We start from the raw sequence: 27,653 nt of genomic DNA on the forward strand, positions 1-27,653 counted from the left end.
ACATAGTTATTAATAATAATAATAATAATAATAATAATAATAATAATAATAATAATAATAATAGATTATTGCCGCCAACCTAATCTCGAGAATTTTATCTTTGCAATCGACAATTCAGACCTAATTGTAAAGCATTCTTCTATGGCGTTTCCTTTGTAAATGACCTATATTATTAATATTTGTATTGTTATTGGTTAATATATAGGACTAACCCGCCGGGCTGCTTAGCGCTGATGCAGCCATATCATCTGACGTCCAGAAATGCCTCAAATTTCACCATATCATAGTAAGTTCTTTCTGTTTAATATACCGGGGAAGTTGGGTAAGGTTAGGAAGGTTTGGTTGGTTGGTTAGGTTGTTCTTTATGACCACAAATGTTATGTAGCATTTATTTTAAAAATATCCGTTTTTTAACATTTCCACAAACTACAACAGTGGGTTAGTCCTACAGTATATAATTACCTCATTATTATTAGCCTTTATTTTAAGTGATACTCTGTTGGGCTCGTTAATATTACGGTAACTCCTTTTAACTCATTCGAAGTCATTTAGTTTCCACATTTAAACTTATTCACGAAGCTGTTTATTTACGTTCTTTTTTTTTCTGTTGCAATAAAAGAAAATGGAACTTTTATATGGGAGGACTTTTTACTTTTTATTAATGTAGGATACTGCAAAGAAAATGATGGCAAGTCAAACAGCAAACATTTGCCTTCACCAAGAACATTGAAAAGAAATTAAAGATCAGAACAGAGTAACAAATATTTCAGGTCATACAAACATTAACTTAAAAAGGCACTGACACATTGTAGACAAAGTCGATTACACAGGAAATGGGGGAGAAGATGGTTAGCCTGGAATTTCTAAGCACAGGCACAAACTCCCTCCTCAAACAGGTTTGCCTTAGCAAAGGCAAGATTATGAATACTAAGAAGATTCTCTGAATACCCTTCGATCTAGTTTCACAAGTACTATATAGAACTTCATTCCATATAATTCTAATTGTATAAATCTACCCTGAGATGAGCAACTATCCAAAAATACAGTATTCTTTCACTCAAATCATACAATTGAATCTATTCACAAAAGCATGAGGTTAGAAGTTAGGAACATCAAATTTTATTGCCAAGCCAAAAATGTCTGGGAAAACTCTATGGAGAACCGTGTGGTGAGTTAGTCCCCCGGGCGAGTCTTCCCGTGTTCTGTGGTCAACAGCTGACGGTGACAACAGCGAGTGACAACACAGCACGGAGCCGCTGTTTAAAAGGGCTGTGATTTAATTAACAAGAATTACTACAAAAATGGTAGGTAGTTGGCAGAATTTAGCGGACGAGTGGGAATGAATGTGTATGAACTTTACAGGTGTTTAAGTATATGTGAATAGCATTTATCAAACTGGATTGGTCTATTTTCTGGCAATTATTAAAAAGAGTGGTACCACGTTATCTCAGAGTTTCTCCTTTTCTTACAGAAATAAAGTTGTTGCAATCGTCCAGATTTAATAAAAAAAAAGGGTTAAGGTGGAGGAGACGGTTATTACCAGAAGAACTTGTGGAATTGCACCAAAATTTCTCGAGGTGTTATTTGCAGGATTCTAAACAAGAAAATGGGGGCAAAATTATCGTTTCGGTCATCCACCTATTTTAGAGGACCCCCAGTGGAAATAAGGGGTTTTAGGTGGGGGAAAATCACAAAAAGTAGTACAGTAATTTGTGATAGAAATGAAGGTCAGAATCGTTCAAAACTCGTCAAAACCCACCAGAAAAACATACTTTCAACCTCACCTAACTTAAAATTTGCTAGATGACCTAAACGATAATAACACCACCTTACCTAACTTCCAAACCAGGGGGCTGGGGCAGAGTCCCATGGACCCCAGTATATCAAGCAGAAACAACTTACTTTGATGTCTGGGACCAATTAAAACAATTTTCTTGAAGTGGCATGGTGTAATTTCACATCTTCTGTGGACGTAAGAGTGCGAGTATTTGTTACATTGAAACAAATAATTCTTGTTCACTGTATGCTCTCTACTGCATTTTGAACACTTGTAAGTCCTTCCAACTAATCCATGTTGACAGATGACAGATAAACACTATAACATAAGGTGGTGTTTTACTTGTGTGTGGACGCTGTAGTTAATTAAATGTGGTTCACTTAGTTCTTTGCTTATACTCATCCATCTTAGTAGGGACTCAATATTGTTATTATATTAGTTAGGGGAAATGAAAATACATATCTTGCTTATTAAATTTATTCAACAAGGACGTGATCTGAAGTTAGATGTGCTACCCCTATTTCTAACTACTGTAGTTATACCATGGGGGAGGGAATTCTTTATACACCCGTACGACTACAGAGAAAACGTTCATTAACCTTACCGTCCAGTACGAGCGTCACCAGCTCGTGCAGATGCCACCCACACTACACCACACCCAACACTAAACTGACTATACATTTAACATTATCTATTAGCTGTAGGGAGCATACTCTGAGTGTCCAATCAGTTTGTTTTCAAAGATTCTTTAGGCATTTTTTCCACTGATTGACTAGTTCACAATATGGGTGCAGTCACATCAGTTCTTCATGACACTTGGTATAGGCAGGGATCTGGTTACCCACAAGGGGATAATGAATGGCGACGAATTGGGGTAATTGTTGCTTGACTGGCACTGTAAACACACAGGGCCCCATAGGTAAATATTCAAGTTCCCCTTGTAATGGTTGGCTGATTGGCTCTTCTGGGCATAGGCATGTGTAGACGTCTCTTTTATGACAACATGATGCCATAACTACGCCATTGAAAAATAAGATCATTAGCTTCCTTCTTGCCCTTAGGGAAGAACCATAAGATTAGGAACATACACTTCATATAGAATCCAATGATATTTGAAAGAAATTGGAAATGTATCCAAACCTGTACAGTCTCTCCTCGACTTACTCACAGATACTCACAGATGATCTTCTGGAAGAGGCTCACGCCTGTGACTCCAGCTCAATAGCCTCTTCTCTACTCAGATGGTGGCTGTGTGTGGCGGATATTTGTGCCCTATAATTATATACTACTTGTTGTTGATTTTTCCAGTATTTATCTAATTTTGCTTCAAACTTTTCCACTGTCTCCACATTCACTACCCACTCAGGTAACCCATTCCAGTTGTTGACAACCCTACCATAAAAATAAGTCAGGCTGGACCTAGTGACCGCCAGTACACCAGATCTCGACCCTTCTGTCGGGCCAACCATCTTCCTAAAAAAAAAAATAAAGAGTCAATGTTGTAAAGTTAGGGACCCATTCACAGCTGGGTGAATTGTCAGTGTCCTGGGCTTGAACTATCGACCCTTAAGCCAGGAAACGAATGCTATATCTACTCGGCCACCGCATTATGCTATAATTTATCTAAATAAAAAAATAAAAAATTTATATGATATTATATTAAAAGACAACCCCGGGCCACTGACAGCCGGGTAAGGGAGACAGCAGGGCAGGAGGGGCCAAAGCCGTGCTAGGAGCAGCTCAAGCCGAGATTTTACGAGGTAGTGAGTGTACCCGGCGGGCCATCAAGATTATTGAGTAGTGCCAGCGTGGGCCAACCCCCCCCCCCTTGAACTGGCCCGCTACCTCCCTCACTACCTGACTCCTCTCCTACCTTCCTGCTCTTGACTTTTTCCTGCCTGTTTCACCATCTGTCTCGCACGTTGCTGCTGCAGTTTACTCTTCCCTGTCTACAGCCTGTCAACCTCCCTAATTACTGCCTGTCAATATACTTCTCTGTGCCTGTTTATTTCTTGCTTACCTCCCTGTCGCTCATGTCTATCTGCCTGTCTCTCCCTGCCACTACCTGTCCATCTGCTTCGCTGTTACTGTCTAACTTTCCTGTCTGCCTCCCAACTTCTGCCTTTGCCCATACTGAAATGTCTCCTAGCGGACCGACGACCAGGTCGTAAGTTGAAAAGGCAAAAATAATACATAGAAAATCTAAAATCGGTGTCTCTTTTTCTTCTCAGCACCACGAGAACTCTCACTTTTACGCTTGCCAGCCATTTTAAAGGGAATTACAAACGAAAATTTTGTCGGTACACAGCGCGATCACTGATGTTGGGACTCGAAAATACGGGTGGTCGTAAGTCGAGGAGTACCTTATGGGATTTAAATCCAGTTACACTATATGAATCTCTTCCTTTTTACATAGAAGTTAAAAAGCACAAAAAACCATATATGAAAAAAAAAGATATGTGCAAGCCATAAAAAAGGGAAAGTGAAGCTTATCAAATTAAAAAAACGCAAGCCAATATTTTGTGTAATAAAACAGTCTGTGTGAGGACCCATCATTATTTTTATATATTTACAAAGACCAGATTCACAAATTTATACTTTAATAGTGGACGAGAACGATCAGCGCCATGGGAGATATGGCGGCAGGATATTTATTTCTTTGTCTACAAAGCACATAGAGACATGAAATTACTGCCATATGACCAGTGTTTCATCATATTTTACCCTGTAATTTCCCTCTTCTTTCATACCCTGCCCACTACAGGTGATTTATGATATATAAGATAGAGAAAATGAAGAAAAAATAACAATTAATGGTTAAAGTTGGTGTATAGTTTTTATTACAGTACTTACCATCATCCAAACAACACCCGTCGTAACCGTCTCCTCCAATATTACCAACCTAGCCTAACCAACCTAACCTTATTTTACTTCTAAACCAGAAGCTCTGCCATCGGTTAAATTAAGTAAGATTTTTTTTTATTGGATTAAGACTTTCGTAGGTTAGGAAAGGTTAGGCCGAGGTCTCAAAGGTTTGTTTGGTGTTTTATTAATACGTTTTAACCCCATATTTTCCCTCGTCATCAAAGCCCAGCCCAATTTGGAAGAAATCATTGTCGTTGCTAGTGTTAAAGGAATCATATCTCCATAAATATGTACAGTATATCCCCTGGAAATATAGGTAATTTTCATTCATAACACCATAAAAAAACATAAGAAAAACCTTATTTTTAGTAATAAAATTCTTGCTATGGCATAAAATGAATCATTACTGGGTCTGGCCCAACATGAGGGTCACATCACAGTCATCACCGTTCTATGGCCATTTTCCACTGGTGAATGGGTCAGCTGTGTTTGCTTGATGTGCCGGTGTCCCGGTTACCATCAAGCAAATTTGAAGTAGGTTTGACTGCTGGAAGTCTTTCTTATCAACAACCTACATGAGTAAATAATGTGTATGGAAAATCTGCATTAGGCAGACTTCATATCTTTTGGGACATACAGTTTCAGGGAAATTAAAAAAAAGTCTTAACATGATTTCACCACAAGAGTGAATATTATACAGTATGCATTGTACTGTATTGCCATTTCTGTACCGTATATAAATATGAATTAAATGATAAATTAGTGATGTGAACATGTGTGTAGATACTGACATAATTACAGTATATAATACTGTACAGAAAGTTACACTCACCAATGAAATATGAACTTTCAAACTGTATCATATATGCCATTTGCCATGATCTGACTGACTGATGACACTTGTAGAACTGAACACTGTGGGCTAAACTGGTACAAGCTAGAGTACTGTAAGATACTGTACAGGGAAGACAATTACTGTACTGTATCCTTATTGTAACCTAGAATATGTAAGACTAGCATATGTATCCCTTGCTTTTGTATATATAACTGTATAACTGTTATAAGAACATATTGCAGGACTTGACGGCTTTTTCTCAAGAGAACTTTAATCCAAAAGACTGGATCAACAATGTGTTTCGTAGTCAGGAGGCGCAGCAGAACAGAGATGTAAGTGACCAGACTTTTGTTGTCTCATAGTTATGGAATGATTGCATTACTGTGGGTTAGGCCTCTTTCACACAAATGTCACACGGCCAAGAAATCAATGGAGTTCAATGGGACCTTTCACATGGACATCCATTAAACTCCATTGATTTCTAAGTCGTTTGACACGTGCAACAACAACAAAAAACACTTATGTGAAAGAAGCCTGAGAGTGAAAGTCTTCTGGGAATGAAGAAGTTGATGCCTGAGAACCATTTGTTGTTGACTTGTTAGAATGGTGAGGTGTGTATTGGTTATTGAGGTGTCATGTGCTAATCACACCACAAGTCTGGGTCTGGCTCACCCATAAAACAAGATTTCAGGGTTAATCCTCCATTTTCAGTTGTCAATATAGTGCAGAGAGTTTATTGTTGTGATTTATCTGATGCCAATATATGCTGAGCTTTGTTTGTTAAAATAAATGTAAAAGAAGAAAATGGTAAAGTACAATATAGTACTGTAGTTCCTTTACATCTGTATGAACTGTATAAAATGATGATACACAAGTACTGTAGAGAGTTTCATAGAGAGCTTCAGTACAAGACAAGGCTCCTTTGGGTAACTTCCATTTTGGGTTCTCAAGTCTGTATGGTATTTTATATATAGTACAGTATTGTTACTCCTCTCCTACTTTTGTATGAATATATCAAGGATACAGAAACTACATAAAAGGAAAGCAGAGTGGTACAAGACAAGGAAGATTAGGCACCCTAGCTTAGTTCACTTAAAGGATATCATCCTAATGTTAACCTAACTTAACCTAACCTACCCTAATTGAACCTACTGGGTATTTAAACTTAACCTAATCTAACCCTCCAGGTAGTTTTATGGTTGTGAATATTCAAATGAAAAGTAGAAACTGATCTTTTTTAAACAATATCCAAAGTTATTGTAGATCTATCCATGTCTGCTTCAGGGCCCATATCCTATTTTGTAGTCACATCACACTTAATAATTAATGATTACTCATTTCCTAAATTGATGGTAATATTTTGTATAATATTTCAGCAATATGCTTCGTCACTGGTAATGAGGCTGCAGTTAGCCATACAGGAGGTGAACCATGCCCTGGAGGAGACAAGTCAACAGGTGAGGTTTTATTGCTCAAACTTTGAAGCCTTATAAATTTTTAATGAATAATGCAAACAGAGGAATATTCTCATAGCTCATAGTCAGTACTGTATGCTTGAGATTCATTTGATGTATGGGTACATTAGGGTACTGTACATTTATGTAGCCATTCAACATGTGCACCATTTGTAACATGGACTAAGTCACAACAGTACTTAATTTCCCTCTGCACTTTTTTAACATCTCGGGGGTTATAAAGGTTACCGCTGCTGTGATGTACTCTTTAAGGTGGACAATATCCTGTGCCTTTGTGGAGTACACTGTGGACTGTGGTCATCACCCCTCAGATATGAGGACGGATATATGCGGGATAAGGGTTAGGTGTAAAAGGGACTGCCCAGTATGGGCCAATAGGCCCACTGCAGTTTCCTACATTCTTATGTTCTTATGATTGATCATGTATAACACCAGTCATAATATGTACAGTATATGTGATTATTTTCATGGATTTTTTCACACATTTCCTGTCATGTGATCAACATCAAAGTACTGTACTGTATGTCTTAATGAACTATTATTTTTCAGGTGGTGGGAAGCTTACCGAGGGTGCTCAGAGATATTGAATCTTTGGGACATGAAGTTGCCGTCCTCAAGAACCAGATGAACAGTGTGAGGCAAGACATAGAAAAGGTACACATTACAGATGCTCTAGTTAGGATTTATCAACAGTAGAAATACTGAAATATATTTTTAATTATATTTATAAATCATTACTCACATATGGAGGCTAAAATAAGGAAATTGGTGGGTGTGGAGTCCCTTATCCTCAGAATGAATTTGTTTAAATCAATGGTTAAAACTATTTTATAACAATGTGTTTTCTCTGACCTAAACTTCTAAAATGAAGAATACTACTGTATATATCAGCACAGTGAACGAAATTCACAAATTCATCAATACAGTACAGTACTATACTTGTCAAAGCTTTGGGCAACTCTAAAGGAAATTCAATGATTCAATAATAATAATATAAATTCCTGAAACTAATTTTACAGACAGTATTATGCTGTATTAAGACAGTCATACTGTACTGTAAATTGTAAAATTTCAAGTCTAAGCAGAAAACCAGGATCTTAGTTAGGCACATACAGAGTAGAGAAATACATTGTTATGAAATACTGTATAAACTTAAAAAACAGCAATATTAAAAAAATGTGGTTTAAACTAATCCACCCTGGCTCCAGTGTTTACATATAGGGTGGATGTAGTTTCTTAAACAGAAAAAAGCATAACAAAATTAGATGAAGAAACACATATTCCTTTCCATTTTTTTTGGGGGCTATTCATGAGGTAAGGATATATAATATGTATTCTATAAAAGATATATATCTTCTATCAAAAAGTTTCCCCATTTTGTTGTTTAAGGTACATAACAGTCATTGAGTATTACCTCTTATTCTGTGGGTTGTTGGGTTGATTGAAGGCAACATGGCTGTGATGTACAGGGTACTGTGTTATTTTTTTTTTTTTTGTGCAATTCCCTTTGTTTTTTATAGTTATCCTTATTTTTCCATGGTGTACAGAATACTGTACCGTACATTTCTTGGTTGTGTTTAGTAAGTAGATATTCCTTTTATTTATTTACCGTATTTACCTAATGGCCACCCACAAGAGGTGCTCATGTCAAGGGAAGGAGGCCAGTGCCCTGTATAATATCCCTCCACTATTCTTGATAATGTTGTCAAGGGCCATTTTGAAGCCCAATACTGCAAGTGATCCCACAGCTTGGGCTGTTAAACCATTCCATAGGTGTGAAGAAATATTTCCTTATGTTTGTTCTGCATGATACTGGGTAATTTGGTGAGCATTTAGTTGTGTCCTATTTCAGGATTTTATAAGTTTCAATGTGCCTAAAGGCCCTCAGTCTACTTAATGAACCATCTTAGATGCTCTGTATTGCACCTTTTCCCTTTTCTAGGGATGTTAGGTCTTTCTGGAGGAAGAGTTTCCATGCATGTACAGTATACGGTAATCCAAACTAGGATGCGATATTTATACAGTTGAAAGAGCTTTTTCTTATCTTTATTTTTGAAGTTATGCTTTACAATTCCCAAATCTCACAATGCCAAGATCTCTCTCCTTATCAATAGTATCCAAGAAAGTGTTATTAACAGAATAGGTATGATTAGGGTTATTGTATCCTTCATGTAGAGTCTTGCATTTTGTAATGTTAAAGAACATTTGCTGGTCATCTTACCATTTAAACAGTTCATGCTGGTCTTTATGTATTGTTGAGACAGACTTGACTTGCCACCTTCCCAAATATCTTCATGTTGTTTGCAAACTTGAGAATGTGGCTCAATACGTTTTCATCTGTCATTTATGTAGATCACAAACTGGGTGGGTCCAAGGATATAGTTTTATGGTACTCCACTGAGAACCTTTATCCATTCAGAATGTACTCCATTACCACTCTTTGTGGCCTGTCTTTGAGCCAGTTGTTAATGCACTTCAAAATCTTGCCTGTGATGTCATGTGTCTGGATCTTAGAGGCTAGCCATACAATTTTTTTTTGTTTAATGGGGAATAGCCCACCCGGGCACAGGTCATCGACCCACAACGGGGCCTAGGGGATGAAAAAATAAGAGTCAAAAGAAATTAAAAATAGAAAAGAAAAAGATTACATAAATCTACACAATGAAGATGCCGGAAAACCAGGTTTTTGGTACTTTGTCACACGCACCTATGAAAATTCCATGTACTGTACAACACATCAACTGGTAAGCCTTGGTTCATGTAATCTGTTAATATTTTAAGGAAAGTGAGGAAGTAATTTGTCAGGTATGATTTTCTTTCCCTAAATCCATGTTGTGATGCGTTGATGAGACGGTGCTCGGTCAGTTGTTGGATGCTGGTGGCCCTCAGAATTTTCTCAAAGAGTTTGAATGTGTAAGATGTTATGCAGATTGGCCTGTGGTTTTGTGCTGCTCTTTCTCTATCCTTCTTGTATACTGGCATGACTTTGGCTGATATCCAGTCCTTAGGTACTTTACCTTGATCCAAGGATTTCCTGAATAAATTTTAGTGGAGTGAAAATCTCGTTTGCCACTTCCTTTATCACCTTGGTCTGTGCGTCGTGCACTCCAAGGGCTTTGAAATTTGTCCAGCTTCCTACTTTCCTCTTAATGATATCTTCTGTAATTGTTATCTCTCTAAATTCATTTTCCACCCCTGAGATATACATTCTCTTAGGTACTGCATGTTATCCATCGTCTCTTGTGTGGATACTGATGCAGAGTATTCATTTAAGGTATCAGCTGTTTGTCTGTTATTCTCCAGGGCTACATTGTTTGGTGAATTTTTTGGGCATCTGTGCTTTATTAAATACATGTGTTTTTTGTCATAGTTTTTATTTCGTGAATGTTCATGGTCCTTATTTTGCTTCTGTACTTTGGACTTCAAAATTTTGAACTTCATCATATGGACTTGTTTTGGATTAGAAGATAATATCAACTAACTACTGTATTACACTCATTTGTTTTGCATGCTAGTACATTTGACCACCATGAGGAAAATTTGCACTTACTGTATTTTCAAAGTCTGTCAATAAACTCACTTTACACTGACAGATCTATAGAGTATATTAGGATGTGAATTGAAGTTCCTACATACTGTACATTGATCATCAGCTGAAGTTCATCATTTAGTATTGTAATTGGTCACTGGTTATATCATGATACAGTATGTCACTCATGGTACTGTACCTTCACACTCCCATATCATAAAAGACTTACATTATCAGTAACACAGGTGGAACACAACACAGCAGCCAGCATGCAGACGTTGGTGAAGCTCGACTCTCTAAAGGGACGTTTGGTGGCATCTTCTCAGGCACTCAGAGAAGCAGACAACTGGACAACTCTTTCTACAGATATTGAGGAGGTGAAGACATAGTTGAGCTCTTATCCCCTAAACAATTTTCTCATGTTAATTATCAGCATAATTTATATACTGTATGTGGTGATTAATGTTTCATTTGATCATATTTAAACTGTGGATGTTAATCAAACTATTGATTTATTTGCATAAATATTCCTCTTTTTTTTGAGCTGTCTTATATTTCTCAAAAGAAAATTAAAATGTCTGGTAATTGATTTTTCTTTGTCTACTGAAAAGGTAATGGATAGTGGAGATCTTGATGCCATCGCAAGCAAATTAGTTGCACTACAGAACTGCCTTGGTATCCTAACACATGTGCCTGACTATGAGGAGCGTGTAGCACATCTGGAAGGTCTTAAAGTCAGGCTCGAAGCTCTGGCCAGTCCTCACATAGTTGCTGCATTCACGCAACACAATCTGGGTGAGTGTGTGATGCAACATGTCCAAGATGTTACCTAACTTGATCTGTCCTGTACATCTTATTCAACATCCACCCATCTCTTTCCTTTTTGATTTATGAACTTGCAAGTTTAATAGAATGTGTGTGCGTGCCTGCCTGCCTGCCTCTGTGTGTGTGTAGGAGGGGGGATAAGTGAATAGGGAATGCTCAAATGTGGGAAAAGTACACAATAAATCCTACAAGAAAATACAGTGCTGTGTACTCCTGACTACTACTGTACCAAGGTTATTACTGCTTCTCGTCATAAACCAGAAATGTCAAAATAAAATTTATCCCAAAACGTTACCTTAGACTCCAAACCTCACTAGAAAACATCTTAGAAACCTTAAGGTGACTCCTGGCATGTCAGGAGATGCCCCTTAAAAATGACAGATTGAACAACAGAGCAGTTAACTACAACACTTTAAGAGGTAGTTCCCCTATAGGCCTAGACTATCTTATTGTTTCATGTACCCTGTACAAACATTTACTAAACAATGCAAGGGGGGGAAAACATCCATTGATAATATTTTTATGACTTTTCAAATTAAAAAATGTTTTATTATCATGAAAATGGCAGACACATTGCTTGAAAATAATATACAGTATTTACATGAAATTATTACTAAATATTACACTAACCATGTATTTTATGACACTAAGGACTACATACAGTACACACCATCTAGTATATGTGTCCTCATCTCATGCTCACTATTAACATAAGGCATTCATGGAGATGTGAGAAAAATATCTAAGTACTGGTATATAAGTAGCCTAAGGGACTTGAATGTATCATGATATGAAAAACTACCTTAACTTAACAAACATCTTATCAATCTTCTTTTATATGTAATGAATGAACATTAATGTTCTTTCCTCACATACAGTTCCAAATTTTATGCCTTTATATCTAAAAGTTTTATACATCATAGTTGTCCTGCATCTATGTGTTTGTAATTGATTTATGTCTTGTAGAACATGAATGGATTTCCTCTTTTATTTTATAAATATACTTAAAGTTTGTTGGTAAAGTACAATACCCTCGATAAATTCAAACATTATTTTTGCAATACAGGAAAAGACACGTTTTAATTAATGAAATATTGGAGCAGTGTGGTCCCTGTATACTGTACTGTACTTGGCTGATGCAATTATTAGTATTCTTTTTTGTAATTTTATAACAGAGTAAATATGACAGTCACCAAATTCTATACCATAGATAATTTATGGTATCGTAGGTGACCTGTGATCTCTGATCTCTCATTTTGAGTGAGAGTTATCACTGGGAAGTTAGTCAAGTTTGGATTATCATCATTTGTACATGTGCATGTACTGTACATATTTATGGATTGCTTCTCACTGGTTTTGTTACAGAGTTACAGTAATTAAAAAAACTTTCATTTTTATAGTCTTTACTACAAGATTTGAATTTGTCCTGAATAAAAAAAAAAAGTTTTAATGTAAATGGTTTTGATTCATATGGGACTTCTTTTGCTTGGGTTAAGACATCTTTTCTCCATTTGTGGCTTAATTTCACTACTTTTTGTGTCTCCATTAATTCAGATGAATCAGTCAAGTATGCACGGCTCCTGAGATCCTTAGGGCGTGTCAGCCAGTTAGAGAGTTATTATCACAAGTGTGAAATTGGTCAGTTGGGGACAGCCTGGCGTGGGGGAGTGGAAGGTTCACATCTGGGTGGTCCTCCTATGTGGCTCACATCCTTCTATGACAAGATTGCTCTACTGACATCACAGCAGGTACAGTACACTACCAGTAAGGTGAAGCTTTATACCCACTGTATAACTACCATACTGTATATTGATCAGCCTGTCAATTAATTTAATCTTGTCTGTAACTTACATTATCTATCAGTTACAGTATTATAATATATATTATTTATGCATTCTTATATCTTATTATCTTTCTGTAGTGCAGTGTACTGTACCTGGACCACATTGCTAATATATGCATGAATTAACCGTCCTGATAATGATTATGATCAATAACTTTGCCAGAAAATAACTGGAAATAACTGAAGGTGAGTAACCTTTGATTACCTCAAGGAGTGGTGACCCTGCCTTGCCAACTAAGAGGGCACTTGAAAGTCTCATATATATTGCCCAGTTCCAACTCTGCAAAAGTTGGTGGGTGATAGGAAGGGCATCCAGCTGTAAATATTGCTTCATATGTGCCTAATGGCAACCTGGACACTAGGCCATTAGGTAATCATTGCTGACTCACACAAGTGTGGAAAATGGTCATAAACAGTGAAGATATAATTTAGAGATGAGACATATGGCTTAAAGGATAACACAAGGTCATTGCAAAAAAATAATAATTGTGAAATATATTTGGTTCACTAGAAAGGAAACTAATGAATGTATAAATATACAGTATAATCCATGGAATAAGGTCAAACTGTAACAGGGTATAACAGCATCAGCATCTGCCAGTCTACCACCAAAACCTGACAATGTTTAGATAACCAGCTGCACCTATGATTCTCCATGACATCCTCTATTGGTGTTACTATTTTCTTATTTGACCTTTCTATGAAGGTGAGCAGTGATGCCCTTGGTACTTTCCACAACATTACAGTAATGTTTTTGATCAGAGGTGAGGCACTGACAAGAACTTATCGAAAATGACATTTGCACTTGAATCACTTCCAGCATTTTTAAAATGATGGAAACATAGGCCAGCATAATTGAATTCTACAGGTACCCCCTGTACACTCACTTGGCGGCATTACACAGGACTGTACTGAATACAGTCAACCCTCGCTTTACGCGGTCCCACTTTACGCGTTCCACGTTTACGCGGTACCCTGCCGAACACGGAATGCTCACTTTCCGCGGTGTGTGTACCCTTTTACGCGGAGAGCGGCGCGAGCAGGGTGCGCACAAGGTCGCCCAGTCATCAAAACATTACCGAGTTCTTCACCCGCCACCCATCACAGCCAGCCCAAGTCAGTGATAGTGATAATGATAGTGGGGATATGGACTTATATGGACTTTGAGGGGTTTGACAAAGAGGCCCTGCAAGCCTCTGTGGTGGATAGTGATACAATTGATACAAGTGATACAGGTGAGGGCCAATAATCTGCCCTCTGCCTCGGAACCAACCCCCATCCCCGTGTGCCCAGCCATCTTTTCTACTAATGTAAGTGTTAAAAAACCTAATATTATTGATATTTCTCTTAATTATTAATTGTGTGTGCATACCATCATAAAATTAAGAAGTTATTTTTACTACAACGTAGGTATTGTGTCTGAAAAAGTGGAGTTTGGGGGTCAGCTGGTCTCTATTTCAATTAATCCCATATGTTATGTTGTTCACTTTACGCGGGCCGCCGTGGGTTCAATTGACCGTGTAAAGTGAGGGTTCACTGTATGTTGAAAGCCCGCTACTCTATACCAGGCTGCTTACTTATAAGCGCAACACTAAACCTCTGGTCGAGACTCAGGAGATGTGGCATTAGTGGCCAGGAATAATCTTTTGACAAGTCTGTCTTCCCTTACAGCATAAGACACTGTAAATAAAACAAATAAAAGACATTATATGTTTATTTGTATTCTGCATTTACTTGATTGATATATTGGCCTCAAGCAGTGTAGGTAAAAATTCAATATAATACAATAGAAATGATATTTATTTCCTTATTTCAAAATCTATATGCACCATCTAAGGAGACAAAAAAGAAGAAGAAATATTTAAGGGTTATGTTGAGGCAAAGGAAAATAAGAACTTCCCCACAATAATGATACTATAATTCTCAGGGTATGGAGAATATTATCTGTATAATGATAATGTGTTGTTAATTCTGTTACAGGGTATCTGATATCTAGAGGAAACCCCACTGAAGGGCTTAAAGTTTTCTTCTTTAAAACAGGTTAAGATAAACAGAAAATTTACAGAATATTGCCATGTTAATGCTAGTGTGTGTTGACAGGTGCGTTGGTGTGGCCAGGTGTTTGAAGGATCAGATGCCAACCTTTTACTCTCACAGTTAGTGGCCTCAACCCTCACCTCCCTTGATCCAACTGTCAGTCGAGTAATTTCTGCTGCCGCCAAACAGCAAGAAGAGCCACTTGCTTTTCTTATATCTGTGAAAACTGCAAGTGATCAGTTTTTGAGAGATATTGAGTCAACTCTTGGGACAGCAAAGCCAGGTTGGTGTAAAATATTTTTATTTGAGAAATAAATTTGATGGAAGTTATTATTGCTCATACCTCTGCACTTCCTAAAAAATAATCATGCTTAGTAATGTGGTTTGTGATGTAATAAAAGAAATTTGATTGTTGATCATGTATTTTAATGCTAGAGGCATGTACAGTCTCGTTCAAGATTCTTCGAACACTGCTGGAGACAGCTGGCAACTCAGGGCCGTTTGTTTACTACAGTATAGTACGTAGTATAATACTGTATAGTACGAAATCAAAGCCCAACCATTAATTAAGCAACAGGGAACTAAGTAACCAATCACCGATCACTTTTACATTTATTCATATTTTTTACTACGTACTATAGTAAACAAACGGCCTTGAGTTGCCAGCTGTCCCCAGCAGTGTTCGGAGAATCTTGAACGAGACTGTACATTGGATGATGAATATTTTGCTTGGAAATTTCCCCACTTGGCCTGGTCATGTGATGGTAATAGTATAATTTCTTTTTAATGTACAGTACTACATACAGTACTATACAATACTGTATTGCTGCTTCTGTAAAAATTACATATGATGAGGTTTAAAGGCAAACAATACGAACAATGACTTATGCTTTCCACTTGTATATAATTATTTCCATGATGTTCAGGTTTCTAATATTCATTTTTTTTAATTCAAACAGTGCCGGGTCCTAAGTACTAATATTAATTATATTCATTAATTTTGCTCACCCAGGACAGGAAACATATTTCCAGTCCCAGAGGATAGTGGTACAAGCTGTGTACAGTCCCCTGCAGGACCAAGTGATGAAGTATCAGGAGTATGAAGAAGCTCTAATGCTCTCTCACCTTATATCTGCAGGTAAGTGCTGAATTATGGAAAATTTTCTTTGGCATAGTAAACTGTTCAAAATTTGGCACCCTTGGGACCAAGCAGTTGCTAGATTTCAAAATTTGCTGGTTTTTAGAACTTAAAGTTAAGGGGAACCAGAATGATATTGACACTGTAACAGCTTATTTAGCCAGAAAAATGCACATAAAAAGTGAACAATAACAACAATATTGACATTGCTGCCACCCTAAGTGGCACCTGACAAAGGCATTAATTAGTTATTGCTTGTAGGGTTGTAAATGTACAAATAATATCCCTGTTAGCTGGAATATTTGATCCCTGGAATTTTCCTTTACCAGGAAAAAATTAGCATTCTGAGAAATTCAAGAAAAATCTCTCCATTCTGGGTATTCAAATGAATTTCCGAGAGATTGCATCATGCACCGCGTGGGTGGGCTAGCTGCATGGGGAACTTAAGGCTGTAGGCTCGTGCACTGCAGTTGGCTGTTAGTGTCATGTGACTGCATGGGATACAATACCTGTGATTGGCTGATGCATTTCTCAGCTTATCTCCTCAAACCTAGCATCATGATGCACTTAGTTAATAGACTGCTGCCATTGTACAAGCTTGTACACTCTCTTTCTGCTGTTTTAGCATACTGTACATGTACAGTCTGTGTTATGTGTTATGCAATACTATACATTACTGTAGTACTGTACCAGGATACAATCAGCTAAGGATACCGCTAAAGCAGTGTTAAGACGTAAAAACTGATTACGGTAACATATGCTGTACTGTACATTCAGTGGAAGTACCATATGTACAGTACAGGTATCCCTCATTTAGTGATCATTCACTTTGCGATATTTCGGTTAGCAATTTAAAATTTTTAACACCCTTTGTTTAATGATTATCAATTTTCAGTTTAGCGATCTTCGACTCACTGGGAAAAATTCGGGAGGGAAGTCGGAAAAACTGGGGATTATGTGCTCCAAGTGCGCATCATTAAAATAAAGAAAATACAGTACAGTACAGTATTTAAAAGTAATAATAAAGTATATAGTTCAGTAATAAATTAATGTAACACTTACATTGTGAGGTGAGCTGATAATATGTAGATGATATTCCAAAAGTGTAATGGTCACACTGGTAAATGAAGTAAAAACCCACATTGAAGAAATAAAAGACAAAATCTTGGAGCTGGCATACTAGGACACTCATCAGTTATCTTACAGAATAAAGCAAGGGAGAAAGACATAGAACAAAGGCATCATGTCACATAACCTGTCTCCTTAGTTGAGGTAGGGTGGGGATTAGGGATAATTTTCTTGATGACAGTATTCAGGATCAGGTCTGGGATTTACTGATCTCTATCTTTTTTTTTTCCACTGGACAAGGGGAGGGATTCATGAAGATGTGTTCTGACAATGAAACCTATATTCAAGGTAGGCTTGCTTGTTATATTTACCATAATTAGATATTCATGAAAGTAATATTGTTTAATTATTTCCAGATATTGTGAAGGCTGACATGGCAGAAACATTGCGAAGATTGCGTGAATACTGTAGCAAATTATCCAATCAAGCTGATGTTGCTGCAGAGAGATGCTTACAGGTAAGAAACCTTAACCTACCATAGATGCTGTCAGGCCTCGGCAAATATTTATGATTTTTTTTTTGCATTGCTCATGAGTTAATCTTTTGAGCAAGTAATACATTGCACATATACATTTTAGAATGTCATTATCTCAGGTAAAGTCGGTCTTCATAGTGTGTGGATTATATATCTAGACATTTCTGTGTATAAACAAAATATATCGGAAACAATTGGTCCTGATTTTGATGGCTGTGGACAAACAATTTCACATTTTGGAAAAGTAAGCTGAAGGTTAAGGTCACAGATCAAGTTTTAAAGCTCTGTGTAAGGCAACTTAACTGGCACAAGTGTCTGATGTCATTAACAAAGAAACTCAGATAAAGAATTTTAGGTTTACAAGTGTAGGAAAGTTAGTGAAAGGGATATTGTTGCTTAAAGTGATATGTAGTGTAACAAATAAGTATAGAATAATTGAGAGACTGCAATGACTTTTGATTTGGGTGTTGTGTAAGTTAAATAACCTGATTGAAAAATGAGAATTTTAGGAGTGAAAGTGAAAATTATCAGGTTGTGTGGTTGTATGTGGAGGAGGGATACAGAATACATTACAGGGAAAATATAAAATACGGGGTATGTGAATATAGTTTTAACAAGAGGGGAAAGAGGGAGATAAATCTACAATGTATAGATAAAATGATAGAGAATGTGATGAGAACTTTTTACTCTGGTTGACTCTTAGGATTGACTTAAAATAACATAATTCCATAACATCAATCTTATAGGAGATTCTTAGTCATTAGCACAAAGATTTTACACTTATATTATAAGGATGTAATATTAAACAACTCTGGGTTTTGGGGGGATATATGTAAGGTCAGTTTCCCTTCTTACTTCTGATTATCTTCCCAGTAGCAGCTAGAGTTAGTGTACCATCCCCCTCCTAAAGTGGCTGGATTTGAATAATGTGGGCCATTCATGATGATATTTAAGGCTCTAATTAAGGGATTGATAATGAGATTCCATTTATATCTGGGACTGGACTGAGTTGCACAGTTGATAATCACCTCTCCTAAGGGTAATTAGTGAAGGTGGCTGAGACTTAGCTTGGTTTGTTGCAAAGTCACACAAGTGGAGGGAGGGGTGCTGGAAACCTGAGAGACAAGCTCGTTGATGCAGCCCATGAGTTACCAGATCCTTGCTTTGTTATAAAATGGTAAATTAGGATAAGAATTCCTCATTTTTACTCACTACAGCTAACGAGTGGTTGGACATTCCCTGCACTTACAGCTGCTCTTACCACATACATAGAGCAGTTTACTAGCCGTCTGACCCAGGCTGCTCGACATGTTGAAAAGCAGAAAGCTTCCATAACTGATGACTGGACTGTATTTACAACCTGCCTCAACCTTATGCAGGCTGCAGGTGAGGAAGAGAGAACACAAAATGAAAAGAAGTGACCTTTCCTAAATCTTTACTTTTACCCTCTACTGAACTAATATTTTCTGTAAACTTTTTGACTCTAAAAGAGGAAATTGCAAAATATAATGAGGATAAATACAGGGGGGAAGTTAAAGGAAGATTTTTTTTTTTAAATATTAAGTGCTTGTCATAGACATTAACGATAATGCAGATGGTGAAAGGGAATCATAGTAAGAGCAAATAATTTGAATGACAAGGTAACTCGACAAGTTCAAAGTTGCTCACAGAAGAACTGAATATTATGTTAACAATTCTCCCACTTTCGTAGGATAGATCAAGGAAATAATAGGTTAAAGAAAGGGTGGAAGTGACAAAGGAGAACTGATACAAAACAATCTATAAAATTTAACTGGAAAAAATTAAACAAAAAGTTGAAACACTTAGCACAAAGGAAATTTAACTCTAGTAATTAATCATAACTCACAACCAGAAAAACTAATTGGGGTAATTAATAAGTCCTTCGTTGTATTGCTGTGTCCATTATACTTACTTCTTATGTAAAAAAAAATTAGGTTGGTTATTTGTTTGTATTTGAGTTTAATTATTGTTTATTTTGGCAGTTGGTTAATTTCTTTATATTTGTTGTTTACCAGGAGAGTTGGTTATGGCAGTTGACAGCATGGAACATTCATTGGCCACTATGTTCACAAATGCTGCAGCTAAGTTTACATGGGAACCTACCACACCATTTATTGCTACCCCAGATCTCCTCTTGTCCACACAGGCAGTGACTCAGTTGAAGAAATTGGTTGTAAAGGTCATTGGTAAGTATCCTGTTTGAGGCTGAAATGGAATTACTGTACTGTATATAAATGCCTATTATGGAGGATAATTAGGGCGCTGACTGGAATTCTCCTCTTGGGATTTTGACCTGCCCATAATATTCTCTCCTAAAAGACCTAATGGAAAGACATTAACTTCAATTTGAAAAAAAGGCTGCTGAAAGGCTTTATATGGCAAGGACTGTTGTGTGGGTCAGATGCATGGACACTTTCAGCAGGCACCAGAAAGAGGTTGGAGGTCTTTGATATGTGGTGTTATAGATGAATGCAAAGAATAAGCTACACTGAGAGGAAAACATATAAAGAGGTACTAAGATTAATAAAAACTACCAGAGAAATACTTGAAATATACAGAAAAAGAAAAATGAGAGACTTTGGTCACATAATTAGGGATGAGGGAATAATAACAGGAATATTAATGGTCAAAGTTGAGGAAAGGGGGGCCAGGAGAAGGCAGAGATTGGGATTGATGAATGAAATTAAAAATGGGTCCCTAGAGATATATAAAACCTTGGAGGGTTGGTAAAACAGTCTGAGAACATAAAAGTGGAGGAATGTGGCTGCCAACCCTCAGATATGAGGACGGTGCTGTGATTAGTTGATGATGAAAATGTTAAGTGTCCTACCAGTGTTGGTCTGTTTATGACTTGTTATAGAAAGTGCTTTTACAATTAAATGCAGGAATGTGGCCACTGATACTTCCCATTTGTGGGGCCAGTGAGACTACTGATATATACTAATCAATCTGCGTACCTCTTGAAACTTCTGGAGAGAGGCTAAAGGTGGCTGGTGTATCACAGCACCAGTGATATTCATATATGTTAGGAAGGCAGTGGTTGGTTGCCTTACACATTCCTGGAGAGTTTTCAAGGGGTAAGGTCAAGTGCTGGTTCAGTGTTGATGGCAAACTGTAACTGCCCCAAGAGTTGAGATCACTGCCGTTTCCAGTTCCATGCTAAGTAATGTGAGTTAGTAGAAAGGAGTTAGAAATTGTATAAGGCAGCAAGGATCTGTATATTGATGTATGAAAAATAGTTTGTTGACTCAAGGATAGAAAGAATTGAATGTTCGAATGTTTCTGTTTTGTATACAGGTACTCCTCGACTTATGACCACCCGGACATACAACCGCCGCAGTCATGTAAAATATTTTTCAAATTATGTATTTTTGAGTCCCGGCGTTAGTGGATCGCGCTGTGTACTGACAAAATTTTCGTTTGTAATTCCCCTTAAAATGACTGGCAAGCGTTAAAGTGAGAGTTCTCGTGGTGCTGAGAAGAAAAAGAGACACCCATTTTAGATTTTCTATGTATTATTTTCGCCTTTTCAATTTACAACCAATTCAATTTATGACCTGGTCGTCGGTCCGGAACCCCGTCGTAAGTCGAGTGGAGACTGTATACAGTATGACAAGATTGGGAAGCTGAAGAGGCAGCCGATAAAACATTTTTTTGATGGGATGTAAAACTTGTATATATGGTTTATGGAGAATCATTTAGGGTAAGTTAGGAGTTTTGTGGTTGCACTGTATATGATTATTTTGAGAATTATGATTTTAATTGTTGATTACTCATTAGATTTGTCATTAAAGTATTTACTTACATTATAAAAGACCTCTGTTGGTCTTGAAGTATCTGCTTGTTATTAAGAGATGAAGGTTTTGATGTAGCCTATCAGTTTTATTCTGCAGGTTTATCTTATCAACTTTCTGGACAAGTCTTAAGGTATCATCTCCGATGAGCTTTTTAAAGATTCATACCTGTATATTGATAAAAAAGTTGAGGGGATTTTGCTGCTTTGTAATGCTTGTTTCTTTATGAATAGAGGTATGAACAACATTTAGTAATACTTATACTTTTCTGAAATGTGTTTTGAGTTAGTGAGTTACAAATATTATAGAAGCATAGGGTAAACAGTTATTATTTGAGCAAAGTATTTGTATTTTTGTCACAGACTCTTATAATTTTTTCCTAGATGAAGATGGCAGACTTCTAGAGAACAGCATGACAGAATCTCAAGCTCAGTGTCAGAATACAGTGGAGGCTGCTCTTCACACCATCATGAACCCCATATCATCTCTGTTGATTGTCCTCCCTGATTTACCTGCTTGGAACTCTCGTCAGGGAACCTCCTCCCATCTCTCCTTCTCTTTCTCTCCTCAAGAATATATCACACAGGTATGGTAATTAAAACTGTTTCATGAATTTTTTTTTATGGTGGATATGGCAAAAGGCCCTCTAGGTGGACACATAATACCTGCTGTATAGTACTGTTTTGCTCCTTGTTGAGTGCCTTTGGGGTTGGGCATGAAAGGGAATTCGGTTGATTTTCTCCTTAATGTTCTATCCCATCAACTGTTACTTGTGTAAGAATCAAGCAAGATCTTTTTAGGGACCTGGTGACATAGGTAAGGGGTTTCACCATACTTAGCTACATTTACCTACAGTGCTTAAATATTAATAGGAGATCATTTCATTGCAATGAGCATGGATCAGGCAAAACACACCCTTTACTCCTCTCTAAGGATGTGGTGGAACTGGGTACCGAAGTCTATTGAATCTGAGTCTTGTTTTATAGATTACTTGTGTCACTTACTAATCAGTGTTATACTTAATTTATACGAGTTGTAGCTGAGTAAGGAGAGCCATTTATTTGTAGTGTTTTAGGGTTGTTTGTAAGTTAGTTGACACAGCATGTGAATTGCCCATCTATGGTTGTTATTACCAGTAGATAGGATTTTTGGTTCATTCCCCCATATGTCATTGGTATGGACAGATTTGACAACTAAAATTACATCACAAGTTCAGCAAGTCAAATTATACAAAACAGGAGAAGTGACTAAAATTATGTCACACATGTATGGCAACTGAAATAATACAACACAGTTATGGGATATAGCATTATATCACACATGTATGGTAATTGTATTATTGGTGTGGCAAATAGATTTGAATCACATGTATGGCAACCGAAATTATAATATTGTACTCTGATTCAGTAACTAAAATCATATCACACGATTATGGCAAAGAATGTAGAAGTTGCATGATGGTACAGCACTTTAATTTATATATAATCATATACTCAAACACTGGCATTATATAGAGCCAGGTTTCTAAGATATATGGGGTCAGTTTGTGTAAGTGATATAATTGGTGAACATAGAATTGATTGATTTTTAGCTGTCAGTGTAATGAGTTATAATTTTCCTCAGATAGGACAGTATCTGATGACCTTACCCCAGCATCTTGAGCCGCTCCTTGTCAACCATAGTCCGGCTCTTAACCGAGCCCTCCAGGAAGCCAACACTTCTTGTAGTGCTGGGTGGGTACACGGTTTAGTTTTTGAATGCCCATATGTGTTTGGGAAACTGACTTCAAGGAATCAGCTTTAATTATACAGTGTTTACATGTGGTGGGTTCAATGGGTTGTTATGATAAAATAGTGGATGTAAGTTCTGGTAGAGTAGAGGGACAGCTGAGTCATCCGTACCCAGTCACTTCTTTTCTTTTTACAGTATTTTTCAAGCGTTAGAAACGGTGTTTGGGTTCAGGTTAATTATGTAAAACCATGACAGGAAGTTTTCTATGAAAGCTAAAATAAAATAAAGAATTCTGTAATTGTTTATATTTTCAATTAATACTTCAGAGGATTTATACACCTTTTTCAATCTGAATCAATGTTCTCTTTCAATAAAAATTGCCAAGTCGATAATTAATTTGTTCCAAACTTATCATTTGATTTCAACATTTCTCCTGTTGAAGCAAAATTTACTAAAATAAAGAAGTGTCATTTGGGATGGAGAAATATCCACTTCAGTGGACAAGTGTCTATTCATGGTCATAACTATCAAATTTGTTTGGTCTTTTGTCACTTTTAACTGGTGACTTGCCAATTCAAATGCTGTATGTCAAAAGCTTCCTTTAAGTCAAAATAAAACAATTATATGTCGTTTCAGATGGTAAATCTGGCCTCAACATGAGAAATGTCAAAATCAAATTAAAATTTTTGAACAATTCACTGACCTTTGAAGACTTATTTATATTGTATTTCTATTATTTTCTGAACTCCAGCGGCCGTGTGGTGAGTGAAAGTGAGATCAGTGCAGCAGACTTCCTCATCAATAGTGTTGGTCAGAACACTTGTAAACTATACACTGATGCCATCCTCAAGATCCCTGACATAAGCACGTCAATGATTACACAGCTTACTACAGACATTGGTGAGTGGTGCTGTTTGGTTATTCCATCTTAGTCATAGTAGCAATTATTGTGCCATGTAGAAATCTTGTGGGGTTAATGTACTCGTATTTAAATAAGAATAAACATGGCAGTTTCCTCATACAGGGGATGAGGTAGTGCAAGACTAGGTTATGTGCACCTTTACTCCTGGTTAACCACTACTATTGCCTTCCATCATAGTTTTCTTACTTTGAGGAACCATCATTTTTGTACAGTACAGGCATCCCCCACATTACAGAAAGAATGTGTTTTCAAAAAGTTATTCATACTGCAAAAATCTGCAACACGAGACCAATTTCCCCATTGAAACCTATTATGTAATTGTAGATATTTTTCTCCAGACAATTTATCAGCCAAAACACACAATGAGAAATAATTACAAATGAAAATAAACCTTTTTAAACACATATTTCATGAAAACTGAAATTTTTATGATGGATTTGATATTTGAGGTGGTTTTATCTGAAGAAGAAGAAGAAATGCTAAACTTATCTACAGTACGTAACATTTTATTTTTTCCAGTGACATGATATCAAACTCTGGGATAGTAAACACATCAGCATTCCCAGTGGAAATAACTTGAGTCACAGTCTTGTCACTGCTTCATGTAGTGATCTTGTGACCCATGATAACTGAAACACTACTGATACTTTATTTTTTACCTAATTAGCCAGTCTTAATACAGTACAGGGGGTCCCTGACTTAATTTTTACAGTACTTTCTTTTATTGTATTTTGTCATTCTGTTTCTTCTTTTCTCTTAAATGAAGTGATTTTATATGTTTATAAGGACTGAGGTTTTTAGGCTATGATATAGAGGGATTTTAAGCATTGTTCAGTAAGTACGGTATGCACATAGCATGTGTTTTGACTTGTGTACATTTTCGACTTAAGAACATCCTCAGGAACGGTACCTGTTTGTAACCCCCTGTACTGTAATGTACAGTATGTTGTTTTAATTTTAGAATGCGAATTTGTATTTCACAAATTATTGGGATTCCAGTGTACAGTGCTGTACAAGGTGTTCAATAGTGGAAATAGTTCGTGAAGGTAGTTATAACTTCCATAAAGGGCCTACAAGAGGCTGCTTGAGGAACATATCACTGTACTGTAATCTACTGCATTGTATTTATCTATTAATGTACCAAATTATATAGACATCTCCCCACTTAATATACTGTACTGTAATATGAGGAATGAAACAGTCATTGTATCATCACAAAATAGACTTGGATATCAAGGGAGAGGAACTTAATACAGTACATTGTATGTTATAGGATCCTCTAATTTTCTTACAGATTATATTTGTAACATCCTGGAGGACCTCGGAGTGAGCACGTGTGAGCCCCTAGATAAATTGAACACCTTACTGAAGGCTCCAGCTGACAAGTATTGGAAGGTTGCCCCAGGGAACAACCCAAGATTAATTGCTGCTGTCAGACAAATGCGCAACATCCCCGTCCAGTCATGAATGTACATTGTATCTGTATTGAATTCTGCATGCTCAGGAGTACATATTGTTTAATGTTGGTATTTGAGTGTTGTTTTAGTGGCATATATCAATTTTATTTATTGTATTTCCTTGTGTATAAATTGACTTCAAGCTCAAAAAATATACCCAAAACTAAGAGTTTCTTCTCTGCCAAATACAAAGTAAGGACCTTAAATGCTGGCAAATTTCAACGAGAAAGACATCAAAGTTGGGGAAGACAAATGATTTCTGGTGAAAGTGGTTGCAATTTTGAATCTACTGTTTCGGTGTTCACATTTTATTTATACCATGTTTGGGGACCAACTTATAGGCCAAGTACTGTATAGTTCTAAGCATGATTTTTTTAGTTGAAAAGTTGAGGTCGACTTATCCACTGGCAAATTGGCAATTGAAAAAATGAATTGTAAAGTAAATCACTACCTGTCAGAAGTTGAATAGAAATGGAAATTATATATATATATATATAAGCCATGCGCCGGTTAACGTCCTAGATACGTTCTTGGAAACGTGATGTTAACCGAAATGGACGTTGTCCGAAATTACATAAACCTATCGAATTTATTCTAATGGGTTCCAGGCACCCAACTCCAAGTTTCCCATTTTACGACCATTTAGACCCACTAAATATATATATAATATTATGGTAAATATCATTAACACACATAGGCATGGCTAGGTTTATTACAAAGTGATGAAAAGGATACGATCAATACTGTAAAGTGGGTAGTCCACAAAACATGTAGCCATGTCTCTTTATTTGAGTGCCCCATCATAGGAGTCCGTTTTCTCTCACTTCAGGACGCCTGAGTCGTCCATTTTCTCTTAATCTTAGAGTGCAGTGCACCAGAGACTTCGTTATTCCTTAGTAATGACACAGAATTTGAAATTGCAACCCCAATTGCAACTGGGGTTGCAATTGTTGAGGCAACTAGATATGTCTGATTACAGAGAATCTGTTAATGTCAATTTGTAGGTGAAAGATTTTATCCTCAATAGATGTAGGTTAACATTACACCTGGAGGCAAATGCCTAAGGAAGGAAGGATATTCCTTTAACACATAATATCTGGCCAGTATGGGGAGGATCATCGTGTCTCCGTCAAGGTGTCGTGGAGTGGTGGTCCAGCAGGCGTCACGGAAGTGTTTTTTTTTTAGGGGGGGGCACGGACCTATATGCAATCGGATGTTGTTCGGTTGGACGTTAACCGGCGCATGGCTGTATATATATATATATATATATATATATATATATATATATATATATATATATATATATATATATATATATATATATATTAAAATGTACTGTACAGTATTAAGAATATGTGCTCCATGTTTTAACTTATATGATTTGTGTAAGTTTGTAAATATATAACTTGTTAAAAATAAATGAATTTTCCATTGTGTCTTACTATTAGCCAAATACCTGTAATAAACACAGTATCCAGGGCCAGGGACAGTATCTGTCTGATGGGTGACTGAGAGCTTGCAAAAGGAGCATCGTGTCGAACCGTCTGTCCTCAAACACAGGAAGGTTAATCGCATCCTCTCTTGTGAACACCGAGGAAAAGAAGCTGTTCAATGCCTCGGCTTTATCCTGGTCAGAATCTGCGTAACTACCATCTTCAAGCGTCAAGTCCCATATTTCTACTCGCGTTTTTAATTTTGACTTTGCTTAGCGGTAAAATGCCTTTGGGTTTTGACAACCTCACTTGCAACCAGCCTCTGGAACTCCCTTTCAGCCCTTCTACACACTGACTTTACTTGGTTC

General features: G+C 36.9%; 1 protein-coding gene across 1 annotated transcript; it reads left to right on the forward strand.

Annotated features, from left to right (window-relative positions):
• Positions 1 to 1,201: 1,201 nt before the first annotated feature.
• LOC121864973 (conserved oligomeric Golgi complex subunit 7-like) lies at positions 1,202 to 26,549 on the forward strand. The gene is made up of 16 exons (XM_042364210.1): positions 1,202 to 1,304; positions 5,720 to 5,809; positions 6,854 to 6,934; positions 7,502 to 7,606; positions 10,727 to 10,858; positions 11,093 to 11,276; positions 12,861 to 13,054; positions 15,250 to 15,469; positions 16,199 to 16,324; positions 17,809 to 17,909; positions 19,145 to 19,313; positions 19,964 to 20,134; positions 22,126 to 22,328; positions 23,366 to 23,475; positions 24,225 to 24,373; positions 25,690 to 26,549. The coding sequence occupies exons 1-16, from the start codon at positions 1,302 to 1,304 to the stop codon at positions 25,860 to 25,862; spliced, it is 2,211 nt and encodes a 736-aa protein (XP_042220144.1). The 5' UTR covers positions 1,202 to 1,301; the 3' UTR covers positions 25,863 to 26,549.
• Positions 26,550 to 27,653: the final 1,104 nt, after the last annotated feature.

Source organism: Homarus americanus, unplaced genomic scaffold, assembly GCF_018991925.1.
Source record: "Homarus americanus isolate GMGI-L3 unplaced genomic scaffold, GMGI_Hamer_2.0 scaffold2539, whole genome shotgun sequence".
NCBI lineage: Eukaryota > Metazoa > Arthropoda > Malacostraca > Decapoda > Nephropidae > Homarus > Homarus americanus.

Coding starts and splice junctions, on each gene's coding strand:
- LOC121864973 (XM_042364210.1), top strand. Junction 5,810..6,853: donor AGGCGCAGCAGAACAGAGAT/GTAAGTGACCAG, acceptor ATAATATTTCAG/CAATATGCTTCGTCACTGGT. Junction 17,910..19,144: donor CTGCAGAGAGATGCTTACAG/GTAAGAAACCTT, acceptor TACTCACTACAG/CTAACGAGTGGTTGGACATT.